The following is a 20,994-nucleotide window of genomic DNA, read 5'->3' on the forward strand; positions in this document are numbered from 1 at the left end:
CTCGCCGGACACCGCCCGGGGCCGGCGCTGTGCGTGCGCCCCAGAATGACGCCCTAGGCACGCTCATCGCCCCGTTTAGTAGATGAGGACACTAAAGGGCCACGTCCCTTTCCAGGCCGCCTCCTCTTCGCGGGGTCCCCTTGCCCGGCTCGCCCCCGAGTCTCCCTCCTCCTAGTTGAGCCTGCCGCCAAGCTGGAATCCGTCTGGTGAGTGACGGGAGGGGCCTGAAAGTCTCCGAGGGCTTCAGCGGGGTAAGAGAGCCGCCGCCTCTCGCAGTTTCGTGCTTGGGAATGGAAGGAGAGCGACCCCCTGGGCCTGGGGACAGGCAGTGCGCGTATCAGTTTCCTCCTCCCGCTCAGAACTAGTGCCCCGCAGGGTCGGGAGTCAAGGACACGACCTTGAGATCTGGGGGCTGAGACCTGCACTTCCCTGTCAGGCGGGCCCCTCTCTCCTCCAGGCTACCTTCCCTGCCCAGCCAGCTTCGTGGGGATGGATGAGGCACGAATACTTTGCTGTGTGCCAGGCAGGTTAAGAGTGAAGGCAAAACGCAAATGCACTGTGGGACCCCGGGCAGGGCCCTGCCCCTCTTTGGGCCTCGGTTTCCCGTTTACCCATCTGTAAAATGAGAGCGTCCAACCAGTGCCTCCTCCCCTTCAGCTCTGACGTCATGCATGGGAAGGGGAAGTTTCCCTGCCCGCCCTCGCCACGCTCCAGCAAAAAGAGGGCAAGACTGGCTTCTCTGCTGGGAAAGCGCTTCCGAGCTGTGCAGGATCCCAGGGGGTTCCGTCCTGCCGCCCACGCTCTCCCTTCACCTGCCCAGTTTCCCCAAACTCCGGCTGCGGGCGCCCTCTGGTGTCTTCTCTCCCACCTTGCAGTCATTTACCAGAATTCCCGTAGGGCGTTTCGTAAAATACAGAAACTATAATAATATTAATGAAAAGTATAAAATGTATAGAGTTTTCAAGAAACTGTGTTCTACGTCCATCAAATGGTCACTTTAACTTTGTAAATATTTATCTAAGATGGTATTTACAAAACTGTGATATATATTATTTGATTGTATATGTACAACTGTAAATACATTTGTACTCTTGTATTCTAAAATAAAAATTACTTGGAGCATTTATCACTTAGCATCTGAATGGATGGACAGTTTTGTCTGCATGAAAAGGAAATACGGAAAATGGCTAGAAGCTGGAGAGGGGATTGCAAGAGTTATTGCACCTGCTGGTTTTGAAAGTTACCATTGTGCCATCCAGAAGGAAAATTCTTTCTGTCACAACTGGGGCGGTGGCTTCCAAAGAGATGGCCACAGTGCAGAGCAACCAGAAATGTCAGGAAGGGCTGGGCAGATGCCTGGTGGTTTGCAGCCGACTCTCAAATATCAGTGTCCCACTTTGTAACTTCCCCCAAATCTTCACTTACTTTTTCATTTTCATAAACAACTTGAAGGAATTCAAGCAACCAGTGGGGATGGACCAAGATGGCCACCAAGTGTCCTCCCAACTCCTAGAATTTCCAAATGCTCTGGGTATCCATTTCCAGACCCTCCTTGCAGAAGACTAAAGAGCAGGGAGACCGTCAGGTAGGGCCAGACCCTGCCCTCCTCTATGGGACCTCCGGGGATACTCGGGGGTGGGGGGGCAGGGTGTGAGGTCATGCCTGAGCTCCAACACATGCCAGCCATGAGGGTGTCGCTCTTCTAACCCACTGCATCTCTCAGGGACACCTCTCTGTGCATCCTGAAATATGGCTGTGCACACACACCTGAAGATACTGGAATTCATGCTGGGATACACAGGCCATCCCCCTTGGGAGCTCCAGGTACTCCCAAAGACAACCCCTTCCCCACCTTTGGGGGACTGGTCTTGCACCCTGGAAGATGGGGATACAGGCAGAGGTGTACACTGATGTGTTCAGTTGCAGGTCCCGTCTGGGGTTTCCACCCTCAGGCCAGTGGGGGAAGTCACCCTTGGCACTCCTCCTCCAAGGCCACAACCTCGCCTCTTCTCACCACTAGGCTTCCGATGCCTCTTGTGGCCCCAGGAATCACCTTCTTCCCACTGCAGCCCCCACCCAGGCTTGTTTCCATGCCCAGAGCCATCTGTTCTGAATCCCCTTCCCTGTGAAGGCCAATGGGTAAAGTAGAATTAATGCCCTCCTGGCCCACATGCCCTGCCGCCCAGGGGGTTCTGCAGGAGTAAGACTTCAGAGAAGTCAGCTGGGTCCTTGATCAAACATCTAAATCTCCCTCCATAGGAAATTCTGTGAAATTCCGATCACAGGGGCGACAGCCCAGGCTTCAGAACCCACCTGGTGGCAGCAGGCTGGAATTGCAGACTATAGTACGGACCTGTTTGTACAGAAGTGTGCTGGCACTGGAGATAGGATGAGCAGACAGGAATTGGGGTCCTGAAGAACTGCACATGGGTAGGAGGCCTGTGCCGAAAGCCTAACTTCTTACGTGGCTTGCATTTCCAGCAGAGGCCTCGGGCCCCTTTCCTGAGGCTACACACTGAGTCCTCCCCACAAAGGCATGCAAACACAGCCCTAGCAATCTTTGACCTTAGGATTTAAATGCATGCATTCCAGGAATCTTCCCCACAAACCTATGAGGCTGATGCTCTTCTTCCCCTGATGCCCTATTAATATCCACTTGAAGTATGAGAAAACTGGAACATAGAGAAAGTCATTTGCCTGTGTCCCTCGGCCAGTGAGTAGCGGAGCAGCTTTCACCATGGCCATGACCCTAAAGCCATGCTCATGACTAGCAGGCCATGCCAGCTCCCCATCAGCCTGAGGACTGGGCTTTCTGCATATCCCACAGAGATGCAGTGTAGGCCAGAACTGGATGTCGACCTTGTGTCCTTCAAACTTGCAAAACTCGCTGATTCATTCTAGTAGCCTTTTTGTTGATTCCTTAGGATTTCTATGTACATGATCATGTTGTCTGTGAATAAAGACAGTTTCACTGCCTTTCCAGTCAAGATGCCTATTATTTCTTCTTCTCATTCTATCCCATGGTTCAGGAACTCCGGGAGTAGAGTATTCTAGATAGAGGCAACCTGGTCTGGCTTTGAAACGCGGCTCTGCCATTCACTAGCTGTGTGAATTTGGGCAAGTCAATCAATGTCTCTGTGCCTCAGGTTCCCCAAATGGAAAAAGGGTGATATTTAGCTCCTGACGATGTTGTAAGGATTAAGTGGGATAATGTATATAAGAATAAAGTACATGGCTTTGATGCCTGGCACATAGTAAGTGCGTAATGAATGGGAGTTGTTACTACAAGGATGCCTTTGGTGTGTGAGAAGGGTTGTAGCTGCTTCACCACCCATGCCACTGGGCATTCCCCAGAGGGCATCTTAGGCAACTGTCCACCCCCTCTTCTACCCTTTCTGAAAGCTGGTACCCTGGTAAGCTTTCGGCTTCCTTCCCACCTCGAGCTGGCCTGCCAGGATGGGCGTCTGTTGGTGGTGGGGAAAGCTGTGAATGGTGGCTGGTCAGCACCCATGCTGATTGCTTCCTACAGTCTGGCCGCCTCAGGGAAGTCGGATTTCCTGCAGGTCAGCTCAGGACTTCAAAGGCAAGTGTTCCCAGAGAAGCAGGTAGAAGCTGCACGGTCTGTTCTGCTCTATCCTTGGAGTCACAGAGAGGTACTCTGACAAACGCTTTCTGTTGAAAGCAGTCACAGACCTGCCTACATGAAAGGGGAGGAGGCACAGACCCCACTTCTTGGTTGAAGTATAAAAAAAAAATGCATGGACTTGCTTAAAAACATCCACAGACATTAAGGCTGTTTCTCATGTTTTTAGGAGAAGCAATACTTTGATGAGTGGTGGTGTGTAGAAATCTTTGTGCACACCTCTGATGAGAAATTTCTTCAGTTACTTTTGCTGTTTTAATGGAACACAAAGTACAGCCAGTGGGTAGATCAAGACCAGGCAAGAGCTCTGGGCCAGAGTCCCTGCTGTCTCAGTTTTCGCATTGCTCAAGATGTCCTTGTTCTTTCACCTGGAGTTCACCTGTCCTCCTCAAACCAACTCCATGTCAGAGATCCCTCACTTCAAGGCTCATTCAAATGGCACTTCTGTCAGAAGGGCTTTTCTGTTCACCCCCAGACCCCCTGTCCTGAGCACCTTGATGGCTAGGGCAGCAGGCAATCCAGCTCTGTGGCCCCAACAGCACAGAATGATGCTATTTATCAAATGCTTGTTGAATAGGTTTGTTTATTCATTCAACAAATATTTATTGAGTGCCGCTCGAAAGGCACCTGGGATTTGTTTCAATCAGGTATAGTAAGACATGCAAACATGGAAATGGCTGGCATGAAGGACAAAGTTTGTTATATTCACAATTCCCTAGAAGCAGGAGGCACAGCACACCATGAAGGGTCACATGGGGAAGCCCACAGCGGTGTCGATCAGGAGGCAGAGGGAGCAAGGAGAAAATGTGGATTTACTGTACTATGGTTTCCACGGGAAGGAATGGGTGAGGCAGGGTAAGCAGGTTTAAGATTGGCTGGTTTGAATAATTTCAGTGAGCTCTGAGGCACAGAGCCTGTAGCTGCTGGTATCTGGCCCTGGGATGATGATAAGGGCAGGTGGACAGTGGCCCCGAAGTGTGAGGAGGTGGTTGTGGGTGTGGGCTCTGGACTGGCTGGTTTGCATGTGAAAGGCACACATCTGGGCCACTTATCTGCTATCTCTAGGAACCGGCAAACCCTGGGGGGGACTGTCCTTCCAGAGACAGCAAGGTCCAAACCTCAGCATACAGGAAATAGAACACCTGGCTGATAAAAAGACCTCATGTATCCAGACAGTTCTAGGGACTGGGGAGTGAACAAAATAGATAAAGTCTGGTCATTTGCAGGGTTCCTATCCCATGGAGGAGACAGATGGTGAGCAAACAAACAAGCATATATATATATTTCATAAATATATCTTATTTTTCCAGCAAACATTTCATGGCTACCCTCTAAATGCCAGATGGAGTTCTAAGCCACTGATACACGTTGAACAAAACAGGTAAAGCAGGATGACTGCAATAAACATGAAAATTCAGTGACAAGAAATAAAACAGAATCAGGTGATAAAAAAGGGCCTGAAGATTATTCTAGCTAAGGGGATCTGGGAAGGATTCTCTGAGAAGAAATTTGAGCTGAGATCTAAGGAAGAAGCAGACAGCCACACACAAGGCCCTTGAGGGAGAGAATTCCTTGCAGGGAGCCTGAAGCACAGGGCCCTGGGGTGTTGATGAGCTTGGTGCCCGCAGCTCTGAGAGCAGGGCAGCGTGTCTGGCTGCAGCACCGGCGTAAGGGAGTAGGGTAGGAGCGAGTGAGGTCTGAGACAGGAAGGGCTGGGCAAAGAACAGTCTGAATCTTATTCTGAGTGTAAAGGGAAGCCGCCAGAGGTATTCTCAGCAGGGAACTGATTTAATCCAGTATGTTTGAAAGCTCCTCTGCTGTTGTAGGGATAGGATGATAGGGGGGCAAATGTAGCATCAGGAGACAAGCTAGAAGGTGACGCCCAGGTGGAAGATGTCGATACCGGCTCCAGGTGGTGGCCCTGGAGAGTGCACGATGGGGAGGTCGCTGGACTGGTGGGGGGGATCCATGAGCATTAGACCTGATCGGCCATTAAAATCACCTAAAACACAAGTTTGCAGACTTCTGGACCCCAGCCTTGTAGAACCTCGGTGCCTGAGTCTGGGCTCAGGAACCTGAGGTCCTGACAAGCCCCTCTGGGATGTGCACTCTGTTCCCGTGTGCCTGTTCCTCTACCTGGTGTGAAGAGGTGAGTGTAATTCTAACACTGGAGCACCACCAGGGAGTCTGGGGTCTTGGGTTTCAGTCCCAGCTGCAGGTCTGCTGTTGGGACTTAGTGGCCCCAAAGGACCGTCAGGCACAGGAAGGCCTACGTCCAAGCTGGGCAGAGAGTGGGGAATAAGTAACAGTGTTAGTAAAGCATTCGACCAGGCCCTAGGGAAGTGTTCGGTAAGCAGTGCAGGCTCTGGGGTAAAGCTGGTGCGGTCAGAAGGCACATAGCCACCAACTGCTATGTGAATTTTGTTTTTTTGGGGGGCTGTCAGTTTCCTCCTCTACAAAAAGTATCTGCAATGGACTGATTGATCTCATGCCCACCCCTCACCCCAGCCCGCCATTCATATTTTGAAATTCTACTCCTGAAGGTGATGGTATTATGAAGTGGGGCCCTGGGGAAGTGATTCAGTCAGGAGGGTAGAACCCCGGTGAATGGGATTAGTACTCTTATGAGAGAGACCCCCAAGAGCGCCCTCACGCTTTCTACCATGTGAAAACACAGCAAGAAGGCATTTATCTGTGAACCAGGAAGCAGGCCCTCACCAGACACTGAAGGTACTGCTACACTAAGTATCCATGATCCCTGTTGGGACAGGCTCTCTGAAGGCGAGTGCTGTGAGAACAGGGCTGGGGGCGGTGTTACCATTATGTCAGTGGGGATGAAACTGTGAGGTCCAGACTATACTGTACCCTTGGTCGAGGGCCACTGCCAGGCCTACCTCTCCCGCTGACTGGGTGACAGTGGCTCAAAGGACACCACCGTCCTCTTATGGCTGAGGCAGGACTCAACAGATAGGCCCTTATCACACTTTCCTGGCTCTAGCCCCTTCCTCCCAGCAAGGAGGAGGGCGAGTGTCTGGCCTTGCCCACTTACTGGACAGCCTGCGGAACACTAGAACTTACATCATCAGTTGCCTTGCAGGGCTTTCTTGACAGGTGTAGTTGTAGGCCTTGCTTAGATGAAAGAAATGCTGTTCTTTTGCAGATTTATCCAACAGTTGGTCTGATGGATCTTGAGGCAGCACAGTGTGTGGGGCTGATGCAGGTTATTTCATTTAATCCTCTATAGGGACCGTGTGCTTAAGAATCATCAGCTCCCGCTCCCTGATGCTGAAACCACTATTTGATAGATACTATAAACCACGCAGGAAAAGGGTAAGGGAGAAGGATTGGGGGAAACACTCCTAATAAAACCGCATATATATCTATCTGTCCACCACTGAACCCAGGTTCCGCATGCGGAGAACACCCAATTCGCTGTCTGGGGAGACATAAGCTGAGATCTTTGTATTAATGCGTGTATTTTCCCTCCATACCAAATATACCTGCCTTGCAAGATTTGAATGTTTTCTGAGGCGGCTTCTTGTTTTTTTGTTCCCAAAAGAATGTTAAAGTAAATCAGCTCACTCAAAAAGTTACTAAGGAAGGAAGGATCCAGCACCTGGAGCGCTGTTTGGGGCTTGAGGTGGGTGGTTGTTGCCGAGCCAGCATCCACGGGGCGGCCACTATCAATAGCATGAAATGGGCTTCTTTTTCCTATCCAACTAGTGTTTTCGGTAGATCCCACCTTCTTATATTCGTTGAGATCTTTCATATAAAAAAATCAGATTTTAGCAATTTAGAGTTGGAAGGAAATCAGATTTTAGCAATTTAGAGTTGGAAGGAAACTCAGAAGACTCTCAATTATTTCTAATCCTTGAGAACAATAAATAGGATGATGTGTACGAGGAAATTTTGGTAAAATGTCAAGCGCCGTACAACCTAAGCCTACTGTTCCACCCCCCTTACCGCCCCGCCCCTCCTAGTGACGCGAGGATTTGCGGAGCCGTATATCGCAGAGGCTGCGCCTGCGCAAGTCATTGGCGCCAAGATGGCGATGGAGATGAGGCTTCCTGTTGCTCGCAAGCCTCTTAGCGAAAGTCTGATCCGCGAGACTAAGAAACACCTGGTGGTGCCGGGGGACACGATCACCACGGACACGGGCTTCATGCGGTACGTGGGGACGTGGGGTCTCGGGGCCTCAGGGCTTTCTGCACGTGGCCTGCTGGTTGAAACCCAGGCCTCTGTCCCCTTGCGTCTCAGCCCGCGCGGGACCCAGTCCATAATCAGCGGAACATCCAGTCGCCTCGTTTCCGAGACCTCGGGCCTCTTAACTCCCAGCATCTTGTGTGTTCCTGTCTGCATTTGTCTCAGCCCCCCGAAACCCTCCTTTCCTTGCCTCTGGTGGCCGTGACTCTTGGGTCCTCTGCCTGAGGGCCCAGGACCCCGAACCTCCCTCGTGAGGATCTGGAACACCGGGGAGGGCCAGGAGCAGGGGCCTTTTCCAGTCTACAGCTATCTAAGAGGGCCCGGGGGGCGTTCCTGACCTGGCCCCCTCTTACAGCATCGTATCTTAGCCAGGTGCTTGGTTTTGGAGTCAAGAATTGTTTGGGCTTAGGGCATATGGTTATATTTTGCTGCATGCAGTCCAATACACAGTTTTGAATCTGAGGGCAGTACAGTATGTTGTAGTTAAGAGAGCAGACTCTTGAGTGAGATGGCTGGGGTTCCAGTCCTGCTGTGGTCAGTTCCCTCATCTGTAAAATAGTGATAACAACAGTGACTATTTTATAGGGTAGTGAGGATTAAATGAGGTAATAATTAAGAAAAGAAGCAAAACTCACCATTATATCACCATCATAAACACTAGTGGTATTTCAGCCTTTTGGGTACATAGGTACACACTGAAGGGATTCCAGCATTTATAGCATTGCTTTTTAAGCTTTTAGTTGAAGTTATTGGATCCTAGGACATCTTAAGATTCCATCCTTCATTCATGCATTCAACATCTCTATCATGTGTGGTTGGGGTATAACAGTGAGCAAAGTGGAAATCTCTGTCCTCGTGGAGTTATATTCTAATAGATAATAAAGAATAAATGCAACAAGGTATTCAGAATATGATAAATGCAGTGGAGAAAATGGAAAGTCAAGCAGGTTAAGTGGAATATGATGAGGGCTGGTGGCAGTGGAGTGGGTGACTATTTTAAATGGGATAGTCAAGGTAGGCCGAGTGGAGACAGGGCCATCTGAGTAGACTCGACTAAGGCATGGGGGGATGTCCATGTAGCTCTCTCAAGAAGAAGCGTTCTAGGCGGAGAGAGCAACCAGGACAAAGCCAGGCTCTGTGGCAGGAGCAGCCTGTTAAGTTCAAGGAATGCATTGTTCTTGATGGGAGAGGTCATCCAAGTGCTACCCTGGTATCCTTTGTATCTTCCTCTGGCAACAGGGGCCATGGAACTTACATGGGGGAAGAGAAGCTCATTGCATCTGTGGCTGGCTCTGTGGAGAGAGTAAACAAATTGATCTGTGTGAAAGCTTTGAAAACCAGGTGAGGACAAAAGGTGTGTATTCTCTTTCTTGGGGCCTCCATGCTGTATCACCACATCTTTTCTGCCATGCTGTATCTCCCCATCCTCACCCCTGCATGCCCTACCATTCTGTAGGTGTGTGAGTTTGAAGATGACTGTAGGTAAGTGTGGACTTCAAAGATTTCCCATGTTACCTGACCCCTCCAAACCTTGGTTACCTCCTCTCTAAAATAGTAGAATGACCTGCCTTGCAGGGTTTTCATAAGAATTCACTGAAATGGTGCATGTGAAGTACTCAGCACAGGGCCTGCCACCTGGAAGTGCTCAGTAACGGTTAGCCCCGAAGGAAGCCAGTGGTACTGGAACAGCGTGAGTGGGGGGAGAGTAGTAGCAATTACAGGCAGGGAGCGGGGTGGGCAGATGGCCAGCCTGCCACATAGGCACAGTCAGCATTCTGACCTGCATTTGTGTAATCTAGGAGGCCACTGGGTGGGGGGCAGAAGGGGCACCTGGTGCTGTGGGAGATTGAAAGGGGACAGGAGCAGGCGCAGGGGGACAGATGAATGGGCTGTTTTCATCTTCTGAAGTGATAGTGGCTTGGACTAAGATAGTAGCAGTACAGGTGGGGACTGGGGAGTAGTTCGGCATGTGTGTTGTGTTCTGAGTGTTTTCTTCATGGAAGGGTGTTGGAGTGTGTATTTCTTCGGGATTTTCTATATATGGGGTTATGTCTGTGAGTAGAGATAGTTTTACTTCTTCCTAATTTGCATACCTTGTATTTTCTGTGTATATTTTGAAGGTAGAGTTAGTAGGATCTGCTGCTGGACTTGTCCTGGAGCATGAGAAAGAGAGAGGAGAGAAATCAAGGGTTCCTCCAAGGACTCCAGGGTCTTTGGTTTGAGCACCTGGAGTGATGGACTTGCCATTTACTGAGATGGTGACGACTGGGAGAGGATCCGTTTGCAAGGGGGCTATAGGAAAGCTTTATTTTATATTTGTTACATTTGGTAAAGACGCTCATTGTGTAAATGGAGATGCTGGGGGTTTGGAATTCAGGGCAATGGTACAGTCATCAGTGGCTCTTAAAGCCATTAGGTTGGATGAGCTCACTCAGAGGTGAGGGTGGGCTGATAAGAGGCCCAAGGACTGAGCCTTCAGTTTGGAACACTTAGTCATTACATTAGGATGCGGAACTAGTACAGGGGCCTGAGATGAGCAGCCAGGGTGGGGGAGACAGCGAGTCGACTGGTTTGGGGGTGTCTTGTCTCAGTCTCCTTTGGGTGATGCAGAACCCACCTGTGTTCTGGAGCCCACCAGGAAGTATTCCATGCTTACCATCGTCATGTATTCAACAAAACAGGGGCTTCAGGCTTAATGAACTACTTGCAATAAATGGTTTGTTGAAAAATAGAAAATGGAGTCTTTATACATGTAGAAATGTTTGAAGTTATCAGTTCCTGAAAAATGGAACAGCATAGTTATGCGAATTTACTAAATGTGGTGCCTAACAAAGCCCTCTGTCCTGTTTAACTGAAATCTCAAATGGTGCTTGGTGTTGTAATAGTGTTTTTACTGATGGGTGACCTGTTTTATCTTTCAGATATAATGGTGAAGTAGGAGACATTGTAGTGGGGAGGATCACCGAGGTAAAGTCAATGTCGGATTGGTTTTTCCAAAGTAAAAGCATGCTGGTGATGTAATGATGAGATAGTCATTCTGTATGTAATGACGTGAACAAGGCATTGATTGCGTTTGGCTCTTCGGTGACCTTTGACACAAACAGTTGGCTTGTTATATTTGAGATTATTAGTCATTTATGATGTGAGCTCTTGCCCCTGGAGTATGTGTCCAGGTGTAGAATTTCTTTGTAGGTTCAGCAGAAGAGGTGGAAGGTGGAGACCAACTCTCGGCTGGATTCAGTCTTGCTTCTGTCATCCATGAACCTTCCTGGAGGAGAGCTGGTAAGGGTGTCCAACTAGTATTGTATAGTTTGCTAGTGAGAGCTCTGGAGCCCTCTGCTCCACCAGACAACTTTGCTTTACATCAAGGTTGCCTCTTTTACTCCTGTTTGTCTGCCTGGGTGTACACGGAGACTTTTCATTTGGTCCAGGCCTCTGAACTCTCAATACAGGCAGCATTTGGTATATGGTAGGACATGAGGAGCAATCCCAAGACAGCTGGGGAGAGAAGTTCTCAGACTCTCTGTGCTAATAATTTTCCTTTTCTAGGTGTATCAGCTTTGCATAGTAAAGGTGTTCCTTGAAACTTGTGTTTAGATTAGCTTTTTCATGAATTGAGTGGCGCTTGGTTATTCCAGACAGCTGCGTACCTAAGCTGCAGCCTTTTGTGAAATGCCGTGTTTCACTTTATCTTCAGTCCGGCATATATTTACAGAGAGGCTCATGGTGCTAGGTTGTGTGGAGAATGCCAAGGCAAAGGGTGCATGACTGTGCCCTCGAAGGAGCTCACAGACCAGCAGGGGATGTGAGATAACGGGTCTGGACGCCTGGCAGCCAAACAACAAACAAGCATGTGATTGTACAAAAGGAGGGTTAATTTCCCAGGAGCAGCCCGTCAGGAAGCTGGGCTTTGGAGTTGACCCTCAAAGGATGGATAGAATTTCAATGATGAGTTCAGGGAATTTGAGATAAAGGGAGATGTTTGAGGAAAGGCAGTGTCAGGTTGGCGGTGGTCTGGCCCTGCTGGAGCCTGGAGGGCTGCCATGGACGGTAAGTGGGGGAAGTAGGCTGGACTCGATCGGGAGGGTTTTGGGTATCACGTAAGGAGTCTGAATATCATTTGGAGGAGGGAGAAGAGATGCTGTGAGAAGGTCTGTCGGGTGGAAAGTAGTGGATATCGCTCCTGTTTTCTGAGTGACCCAGGTTACAGTGTTTGAATGCTGTGGCTGGCTTCAGAGGTCTCAAGAGGAAGTGAAAGAGGAAGAAGAGACGGAGAGTTGTCTTTCTGCAGGATGTGACTGAGGTGACACTGTCATCTCTGTGTGTGTTTCAGAGGAGGAGGTCTGCAGAAGATGAACTGGCAATGAGAGGCTTCTTGCAGGAGGGGGACCTCATCAGCGTATCCTGTACCTTGCATTCCACATCTTTATGCTTTTATGGAGCTAGGAAATGGGGCTTAAATTGCATGTCTCTTACAGGAGAAACATGTCATCTTGGCAGGGATCTGAGCCCTCGAAGAAGTGTCAAGGGCTCTGCTGCAGCCATTCTCCATCTTCTTGACCCAGGCTGACTCTCCAGCTCTTATTCACTCTGGTGTTTGAATACGCTGCTGCTCAGTCATTTTTTGGGGTCTTGTAACTTATGGTGGCCCATGCATTAAGCTAGACTCAAATTTCCTTAATGATATTAACTTTCATCCCAGGAAATAGAAGGGGTATTGTTCATATAAGGATATTCCTGCCAGCCAAGGGGGAGAGGCTAAGCCACTGTGATGTCCTTTAGGTCTGCTTAAGACTGCAGAGTTGGGACTGTTGGAGACAGGAGGAAAGGATGGAGAGGTGGGCTGGGGAGGCAGAGGAGGCAGATGGCATCAGTTTGTTCCTTCATCACCCTGGCCAGGCTGAGGTCCAGGCAGTGTTCTCTGACGGAGCTGTGTCTCTGCACACGAGGAGTCTGAAATACGGAAAAGTAAGTAGGGCCTTTGCTGTTCCTGTTTGTTGACTGAGGCTTCAGATCCATTTCTGGATCCCCAGTGCTATCTGGAATTCTGAGTTAAAGAACCCTAGGAGTTAAGCATTATGGGCTGCTCCCCCGGCCCAGACTGAGCCGCACAGTCAGGGATCAGTAACGCTGTAATGGATGGCAGCTTTTTCTGCTATGTTCTGGCAGAATGGCCCTTGTGACCATGGGCACTGAGGCCCTGTGGCCTGGCTCTCTCTGCTCCCTCCAGGGGGTGCTATAGCTCTGTCTTAGGGCCAGAGCTGAGAGGCAGGCCTAGGAACAGGGAGGTCGTAGACTGATGAGACAGGTTGGTCTTGGCTCGTAGACAAACGTCCCATCAAGGAGGTGGATTTTACTGCTGGGAATGGCTGGTTTGCCACTTGAGCCTCTAAAGGAAGTTTCAGTGCTTTTCTTGTACGGGGTTACATTATTGAGACTTTTTTTTTAATGACAGTACTTTTAGTGACAGCAGAACATTATGATTTATTCATCTCTTCGCTTCAAGTGAATCTTCATTTTCTGAGTGGAACAAAAAAACCTTCTGCCTCTGAGTGGCTGCAGCCAACCATGTTCACGTCCTTGAGGCAGCAGCTGACATGGCTGCGCTGCCATGTGCTGCCCTTCCTGCGAGTGGCTCCTGCACATGCCCTGTCAGCGGGATGTGAACTCAGAGCCATTCTCTTGGGACCCAGGATGGATCTGCACCCAGCCCTTGACCAGTCCCCTTGCCCGGTGGCACACATCTCACTGGCAAGATAGGTGGTTGGGGTCAAGGTGGAACAGAACAGTGCTCCTTGTCCTACTAGAGGCCTGAGCTCACATCCTCATTAGCGCTAGCTTCTCTGATAGCCAAGCCAGCACACCAGCCCTGGATTAGAATGAATGGTGATGGTTGCAAAGGGCAATGACAGAAAAGGGTATTGAAAGTCACCTTCTGTGGAGATACATAAGCTATGTATCCAGAAGGGCTCTTTGTGAGTCATTACTACATAGGGGCAGGCATATAGGTGACAGCAATTAATAGGAAGGACCCTGATTCCAGTATTAGGACATGTATTCGATAATCTACTGTGCATTCACTTCACTGATCCTACAACGACTTAGTTTATGATGCATCTCTTTAGCTAGGTCAGGGTGTTTTGGTCCAGGTTTCCCCCTCCCTGGTGAAACGGCAGAAGACTCACTTCCATGACTTGCCATGCGGTGCCTCAGTGATTCTGGGTAACAACGGCTTCATCTGGATCTACCCAACACGTGAGCACAAAGAAGAGGATGCAGGGGGCTTCACTGCAAACCTGGAGGTGAGTGAACACCATTGTTGCTGGTGGGATGAAGCTACTCTCAGTCTCCACTGTGCTGTGACAGGTGGACCTTGCTGTTTTTTAACTCTGTTATTGCTGTAGTTTGAGTTACTTTGTGTTTCTGTGGAAGTATGTTCATGAACATTGTATTGCCTCCTCTTTGCTGAAGAGACGAAATCAGTGACTGGTTTGGTCTTTGTTGGCAGAGATGGCAAAGTTGCAGGGTAATAGCTGAAGAGCCATCGAAGAAGCCATCCTTCTTAATCTCCCTTGGAGTTAGTTTGATTGGTGTGGAGTCCAAAGCAAAACTGCCTAAGTTATAAATGATTTCTGTGATTTGCTGTGCCCATTCACCTGTTTTGGTCCTGATTATCTTTCCCTCCCCTCCCCCTTTGCATCTGCTGGCAGCCTGTCTCCCTTGCCGATCGAGAGGTGATCTCCCGGCTTCGGAACTGCATCGTCTCCCTGGTAACTCAGAGGATGATGCTGTATGATACCAGTATCCTGTACTGCTATGAGGCATCCCTTCCACATCAGGTACTCCAGCCAGGGCTTCCCTTTTTTCCTCATTGGTCTGTGAGTAGACATTGCATGTTAATCATCTGCTCTACCGTATTCTCAGTGATAGCAGGCACATCTCTCAGATAGCTTTACCATGGTCATTGATATGAACTGATCTGGTGGGCAGCCGTGAGGAGTGTCTGGTAGATCTTTCTCCAAGATAATTATCTAGTGTCTCAATGTCTAGTGTCAGTCGAAGGATTCGTGAGGATGGAGGTGCTTGAGTAGGACTACTTTATGACAACCGTGTGGACTTCATCTTGCCCATCCCAAATTTCAGCTATTGTTTCAGTGAATGCCAGGATATAATGTCTTTGTTCCTGTCAGCTTTATCCCAGAGAATCTTGCTGATTTATTAAAGCTGAATCTAGCAGATCATATCTTGCAGTACTTAGCCTCTATAAAAGAGAAGACTATAGAAGGTTTATGTTAACCATGCCTAGTTTCTGTTTAGAGTGGCAGTGATGGACTGCTTATGGTTGATTTCTTTTCTGAACAAATACCTTTTTACTTTCTTTTTCTGCAGATCAAAGACATCTTAAAGCCAGAAATAATGGAGGAGATAGTGATGGAAACTCGCCAGAGGCTTTTAGAACAGGAGGGATAAGAAGCACCTGAAGGCCAGGACTGTGTGCACCTGACTGGAGCAGGTCTTGAAAGTAAAGAATCTGATTTGTGGTCCCCATGTGCAGCTCTGTGGAGAGCTGGGAAACTCATAATTTGACCTGCATTAGGCTGTCTCCACCCCAAAGACCTGCTTTCTCCTATTCTAAGGCAAAGCCTGGGGGAAGGTGAACAGTGCTGCCGGCCGCTTGGGTTGCCTGTAGAGTGCCAGCACGGGGGGTAGTTTCTGGCTTCTAAAAGCATGTAGTGTTCCAGCTGAGTGGACTCCCATTCTGAAATAATCTTTTGTTTTCTATTCACTATCAGTTCACAGGGAACAATGCCCCATGAAATTGCCCCTATAAAAGACCATGGCCTCCCTGACCCCCGAATTCTGTTTGGCCTCCATTCCCACCTCCTCTGTAGCACAAGTACGCGGTTGAAAAATGTAGTTGGTGAAGTTAATTGGCAAAGCAGTTAAATGGAAGAATAAAGTTAACCAAGCAGCCTTTTGCTTGGTTGAAATCTCATCTCCCACTGCATGCTCCTTCCAGTGACAGACTCCAACCCATCCGCTTTAATCTGTCCTGCCTTTGAGGACGATTCATAAAAGTTGAATTATCAATAATAGAATGAGTGTCTTAGGTGCTCTGATAAACATGAAGACAAAGTAAGAAAAATAGAGGTGGGAAAATAAAAGCTGTTTTCCTCCTATTTTTGAAGTAGTAATATATTAACCTTAGATAATTCAAGGTTGAAAGTTAAAAACAAGATGTAGGAATGCTACACTTCCTGTCCATTGTGGTTTTTCTGATGACTGCCTAAAAATGGTGCCCTGATTGAGGTTTTGGGAAACATTTCTTTATAAAGGCACTCTATAAAGTGCTATTTTATTTTACATATGTGGTGAACTCTTTTTTTTTTTTATATTTATAAATGTGGCATTAACATCAGCGTTTCTGTTCTTGTGTTCTGTGTAATGCTTGGAAGCTGAGTACACTTGAGGAAGGGCTTAGCAGATACAGATTCTGACAGAAGCCCTGACTACTCTGTGTTGGCTCACCTAGTAAAATGTAAACTTAGGAGTTTCAGTGGTAGTAACTTTGACCCCCTGCATTTGACTTTTAAAATACAGCTCAGTTCTTTTCATTAAATGGTATGTTGTCTTTATAACATTACTCAGGAGGCAATTTTTAATCTCATTTTTGTTTCTATCCCATGTGTATCACCTGTTTAAGGAGTTTGCAGACAACTTGAACACTCTAGAGGCTATGCTGCAATGTTAGATTTACTTGTCATATTTTTGAGAACCCATTTGTTCTGGGCTGTATGCCTCGAGAGATGGGATGTGAAAGGTGGAAGCCTGAGTCCTGGGTTTAATTTAGTTTTGACCGGGACAGAGCTTAAAGTTTCTCCTCACGTGGTCTCCCAAGCTACCAGCCTATACTGTTCATTCAGTATATCCTGAATAGTAATTACCTACAAAGTGGAAATATATAAAGGTCTGAAAGCACCTTTGGTGATTATCTACTTTCTGTGGCCCACTAGAGGGAGCCCTTTCCCTTGTTAAGTGTAATTCAGTGGGTATTTAAAAAAAAGAAACTGAAGTTTTTATACTGGTACTGAATCCCTATAGTAACTTGAGGATTGCTTTGCTTTACAAAAGTGAGAACAAAGACTGAACTGAATCACTTTCAATGAAAAGAATATATGATCTTAAAGGGATTTATTTACCTTTGACTATCAGGCGTTTGCTGAGTTCTGGATTCTAGTTTTTAAGCCCTCCAAAATATTTTATAGTGTTGTACAAGGAGTAAAAAGTATAGTGCCTCTCTAGGAAAAAATATTATAGTCTAGGTTTGGGGGTCTCCTAAGACGAGAATACAGTGGTAATGGAAAATGGAGATTAGGGATAAGCGTTTAGATCCACTGCATTTGGCCTCTACACTGACTTTCATGAAGCACAATATCAGTTTTTTTGGAAACCCAAACAAGACCTCACTTGATCCTCATGATCACCTTATAAAGTTAACATAATAACCCTACTTATAAGTGAAGAAAGCAATTCTGAGAATTCAGTTCAAATGACTTGATTAAGCTTAGCAGCTGTGAATCAGGAACAGGATTAAGCTCTAGAGAGGTTATCATAAAAGAATGCTTAAAAAGTGGGTAGGATTTACATGAAATGATATGGGTCCAGAAATTTTATTTCCAGCATTAAGAACAATACTTTGTGGATTGTTAACTCATTTTGCTTATTGCCTGTCACTCTTTCTGTGTATGTTCCTTGAAGACAAGGATTAATCGCCCACTGCCCACCCCCAGTGTATCCCAGCACCTAGAACTGCTTGGTACACAGGGGCTCAATAAACATTTGTTGAATGAATTGTTAGTTCAAGAAATGCTATCAGTTGTGATTCAATTGCCCAATTTTAAGCAAAACTAGAGAATGAAGAATGAAGAATATTAAAACATGAATAGAAATAAGAAAGCAAATGGCAAAAAAAAAAAATTGGTGATAATTAGGATAACAACACCTATAATGCAGCTGTGGTTTCCCCCTAATACCTAGCAACTTCTGACGTCTTGATACTGAATGGTATGTTAAAACCATGGGCTTCACACCAAGATCAATCTGGTCTCAAACGGTGACTTTGTCATATACTCATAGGCAAGTGACCTTGAATAAGTCACATCTTTGAAACTTTCCCCAACTGTATAACAGTAATACATACTTCACTGGGCTATAGTGAGGATTAAATGAGAAGAATTTATGAAAAGCATTAACAGGGCATGGGGTAGAGTAAGACACTGTGATGAGTGGATCTCTTTAGAAATGGGTATATCCCTGTCAGGGACACTGCTCTGGAGAGACATGGAGAGTGAATAGTGGGCCAGGGTGCATTTTAGTTGCAAGAACAAGGATTATGGCAAGTGAGGGCTTGGTGTGGCTGGGTCAATGGCTAGCTCTGTAGGCCTTCTAACCCAGTAACCTGGGTATTTTCTCGACTAACAATATTTTATGTGAAGACATGTTCACCCGTGAACTGAGGTCTTTAATATCAAAGGTTCATTCTAACTCAGACATCTATGATTGTGCCTGACTTAGCCTCCCAGGGTGCTTAACAAATGCTGTTTATTTAATGAGTGAGCCTCCTGATACCGCAAAGAAACAATGAATTTTTTAGCAATATGTCGGGAGCTTTCTAGTTATTTTTCTCTAGTTACAGATTTATGCTTCTGGGGAAAAGGTGTAAATTTGTGCATGGGGGTAGGAGGGGACCAAAATACCTTGGCTTCCAAATCTTCTCCCTACAGAGGGTCAAGGAAGTAATCCAACTCCGGTTCTGGGAGAATCCGATCCGCAGTTTTCCCCTTGCTTTGGCTCCTTGCCGGTTTTACCAGCCGCGCAGGGGAGACGTTAGCCAACCGTAAGCGGGGCCGGGGAGAGTCCACCGGCTCTCGTGAGGGCGGGACCGAAGCTCAGGAGCCGAGAGCAGAGGGCACGAAGTCTCGGGTACGCGTGGGCCGCGCTGGCGCCGTGGACCACAACTCCCAGAATGCCTTGCGGGCTGCGCCGAAAGCGGTTGGCGGGGAGCTCCAGCCCACTGTCCTCGCGACCAATGGGACGAAGGAGAGAGACCTGACCCGGATTCTCGGGGGCCAATGGCAGTACAGAGGAGGCGGGTGCTTCTTTACCACTCACCTTGCGCTGGGGAAAAACCTTATATTAAAGGTCGTGCCGGGCCGGACGCTGGCGGCAAGGAGACCAGAGCAGGAAGGTGCGGCGGTGTCTCGAAAAGCGGCGCTGGGAAGGTCGTGGTTCTCGCAAGGCGCGCGGCAGGCGTCGCCGGGGGCGTGGCTGGGGGCGGGGCCTGGCCTCGTTGTGGAACGACTCGTAATCCATCATGGCGGCCGCGGGGGTCGGTGTCTGTCCCTGAGCAACGCTGGAGCCGGAGCCGGTTCCCGGGTCTGGCGGCTGAGGAGCGCCTCCGTTGTCCACGGCTCCTACCTGCAGGGGGAGGCTGGGTCCCGCGGTGGAGCTCGGCGGATGTGACTGCCGGGCGGTGGCGGCCGTGGCAACGTCCGGGGCCAGGAGAGGGGGTGTCTCGGGAGAGACCCTCGGGCTCGGGGCAGCTGAGGCGGCCGGGCCTCCTGCCCCCTCCGCCTGCCTCCCGCCTCCGGGTCGCGAGAGCCCACCGTCCCTTACAGCCCTGCCTGGCTGTGAGACATTGGGGGTGGTCTCTGTTCCCCCAGACCTGGGACACGCCGTTTCCTGAGGCGTGGAGGAGCGTCGCCCCCGAGTAAGCCGCCAGTGCCCCCCGGCCCCCGCCCCGGCAGCCTCCCTCTTAGCCCCGAGCCGCCCCTTGCTCCGACTCCCGGCACCAAGTTTGGCCTCGGAGTCCCCCCATTCAAATCCCTTCCCTGTTGTCAAGTGGCCTCCCCTTCCCCCCAGTTGCTCCCGCGAGCCGCTAATGCCCTGACTTCTCCCAATGTCACCCAAGGCCCCCTTGGTCTCAGCCCAAACAAAAACTTTAATGCAAAGGAAAAGTCTGGACTGGTTTCACAGGCCTTTTAAAAAGCGGATCTGAAAGTTGCTGGCAATGCATTCCTTCTCGTCAGAGTCGAGGGCAAGCTCTCGCTGAAGCCTCGGTGACCCGTGTCCTTTTCCGGACAGCGTGGTAGAGAAGCGGGAGCTGCAGCTAGTTCGGCAGGAAATTTGTCGGAAGATGAAGAAACTAAGATAGGAGTGGGTGACTTCCACAGGAAAAGTTCTGGAGAAGCATCCAAAGATGATCAACCTTTTCCTTTATATATGGGAATCGAAAGGACTTTAGTATTACCGACCCTTTTATAGCATCCCCTGTGAATATTTCCGTTTAGGTTTTTCTTCTTGGAAAGAAAGAGACTTAATTCAACCAGTGAAAGACACTTAACACTCAAGAAACTTGAGTAGCACTGTAGTAAGTTCAAATTGATAAACTGCGAAAATAATTGGAACTCTTGTTTACATGTGTCAACGTGAAAACTGCTTCCTTTTGCTATGGAAGATGTCTTTTTGTGATTGACCTCAATTACGGACTTTTTGAGATGCAGTGAATGTGAAATCCCACCTATATACTGTTTCCTTCTGGAAGATCTTGAACCCTCTCTGGAAAGGGGTGCCTATCCTTACTTTATGGGGCAGCAGCCAGGAAAAGTTCTTGGGGACCAAAGACGGCCAAGTTTGCCTGCTCTGCACTTTATCAAAGGAGCAGGGAAGAAGGAATCATCACGGCACGGGGGGCCCCACTGCAATGTGTTTGTGGAACATGGTGAGTGCTCTTCAAGCTTCCTGGACGTGTTTTTCCTCATGCATTCAGCTTAGGAATGCACAAGGCACTTCTGAACCACAGTTCTGTGCCGTTTCCTTTCTAGTTCCCCCCAAACCTTCTGAGACTAGTTACCTCCTAGTTTCTCATGGAATTTTCTTTGTATAGGAGAAATTTACTTGGTGACTCTGTATGGCCTTACTCCAAATCTCTCTGAGTTGCTTATTTCTTGCCTGATTCCCTTTCTAACTCACTGTTGACCTTGGAAGAGCCATTTTACTCTTACAGTTTCCTGAGTAGGTGGTTTCTCCGGATCCATAGTCCATGATTCTGCTCTAGCCTAAGTCATGGGCTCTTCCCCTGAATGTTT

At 48.4% G+C, this 20,994-nt stretch overlaps 3 protein-coding genes across 6 annotated transcripts in view; all 3 read left to right on the forward strand.

The window, feature by feature from the left end:
- Positions 1–70: 70 nt before the first annotated feature.
- On the forward strand, positions 71–16,826 carry EXOSC2 (exosome component 2). Of its 2 annotated transcripts, XM_057499132.1 has the most exons (10): positions 71–206; positions 7,624–7,810; positions 9,086–9,187; positions 10,768–10,813; positions 11,039–11,128; positions 12,180–12,245; positions 12,746–12,814; positions 13,972–14,148; positions 14,557–14,685; positions 15,236–16,826. In XM_057499132.1, the coding sequence occupies exons 2-10, from the start codon at positions 7,689–7,691 to the stop codon at positions 15,314–15,316; spliced, it is 882 nt and encodes a 293-aa protein (XP_057355115.1). In that variant the 5' UTR covers positions 71–206; positions 7,624–7,688; the 3' UTR covers positions 15,317–16,826. The 2 variants fall into 2 exon arrangements, with proteins under 2 accessions (XP_057355115.1, XP_036769463.1); XM_036913568.2 differs by lacking the exon at positions 7,624–7,810 and having other exon boundaries at positions 81–206.
- A 2,272-nt stretch (positions 16,827–19,098) lies between these two features.
- Positions 19,099–20,168, forward strand: LOC130683057 (uncharacterized). The gene has a single exon (XM_057499137.1). It carries the CDS (start codon positions 19,806–19,808, stop codon positions 19,902–19,904), a length of 99 nt encoding a protein of 32 aa, XP_057355120.1. The 5' UTR covers positions 19,099–19,805; the 3' UTR covers positions 19,905–20,168.
- A 105-nt stretch (positions 20,169–20,273) lies between these two features.
- ABL1 (ABL proto-oncogene 1, non-receptor tyrosine kinase) overlaps positions 20,274–20,994 on the forward strand; it is a 149,851-nt gene continuing 149,130 nt past the window's right edge. For all 3 annotated transcript variants that reach the window (XM_036913565.2, XM_057499136.1, XM_036913561.2), the window contains exon 1: positions 20,274–20,627. In XM_036913565.2, coding sequence (XP_036769460.1) covers positions 20,492–20,627 — 136 coding nt within the window. In that variant the 5' untranslated portion in view covers positions 20,274–20,491. The remainder of the gene's footprint in view (positions 20,628–20,994) is intronic.

This window comes from Manis pentadactyla, chromosome 3 (genome assembly GCF_030020395.1).
Source record: "Manis pentadactyla isolate mManPen7 chromosome 3, mManPen7.hap1, whole genome shotgun sequence".
Classification (NCBI taxonomy): domain Eukaryota; kingdom Metazoa; phylum Chordata; class Mammalia; order Pholidota; family Manidae; genus Manis; species Manis pentadactyla.

Excerpts from the sequence above, each read along its gene's own strand:
- EXOSC2 (XM_057499132.1), top strand. The coding sequence starts at position 7,689 with ATGGCGATGGAGATGAGGCTTCCTGTTGCTCGCAAGCCTCTTAGCGAA. Across the intron at positions 7,811-9,085 it reads ACGGACACGGGCTTCATGCG|GGGCCATGGAACTTACATGG; the intron begins GTACGTGGGGAC and ends CTCTGGCAACAG. Across the intron at positions 14,149-14,556 it reads GCTTCACTGCAAACCTGGAG|CCTGTCTCCCTTGCCGATCG; the intron begins GTGAGTGAACAC and ends ATCTGCTGGCAG.
- LOC130683057 (XM_057499137.1), top strand. The coding sequence starts at position 19,806 with ATGTCACCCAAGGCCCCCTTGGTCTCAGCCCAAACAAAAACTTTAATG.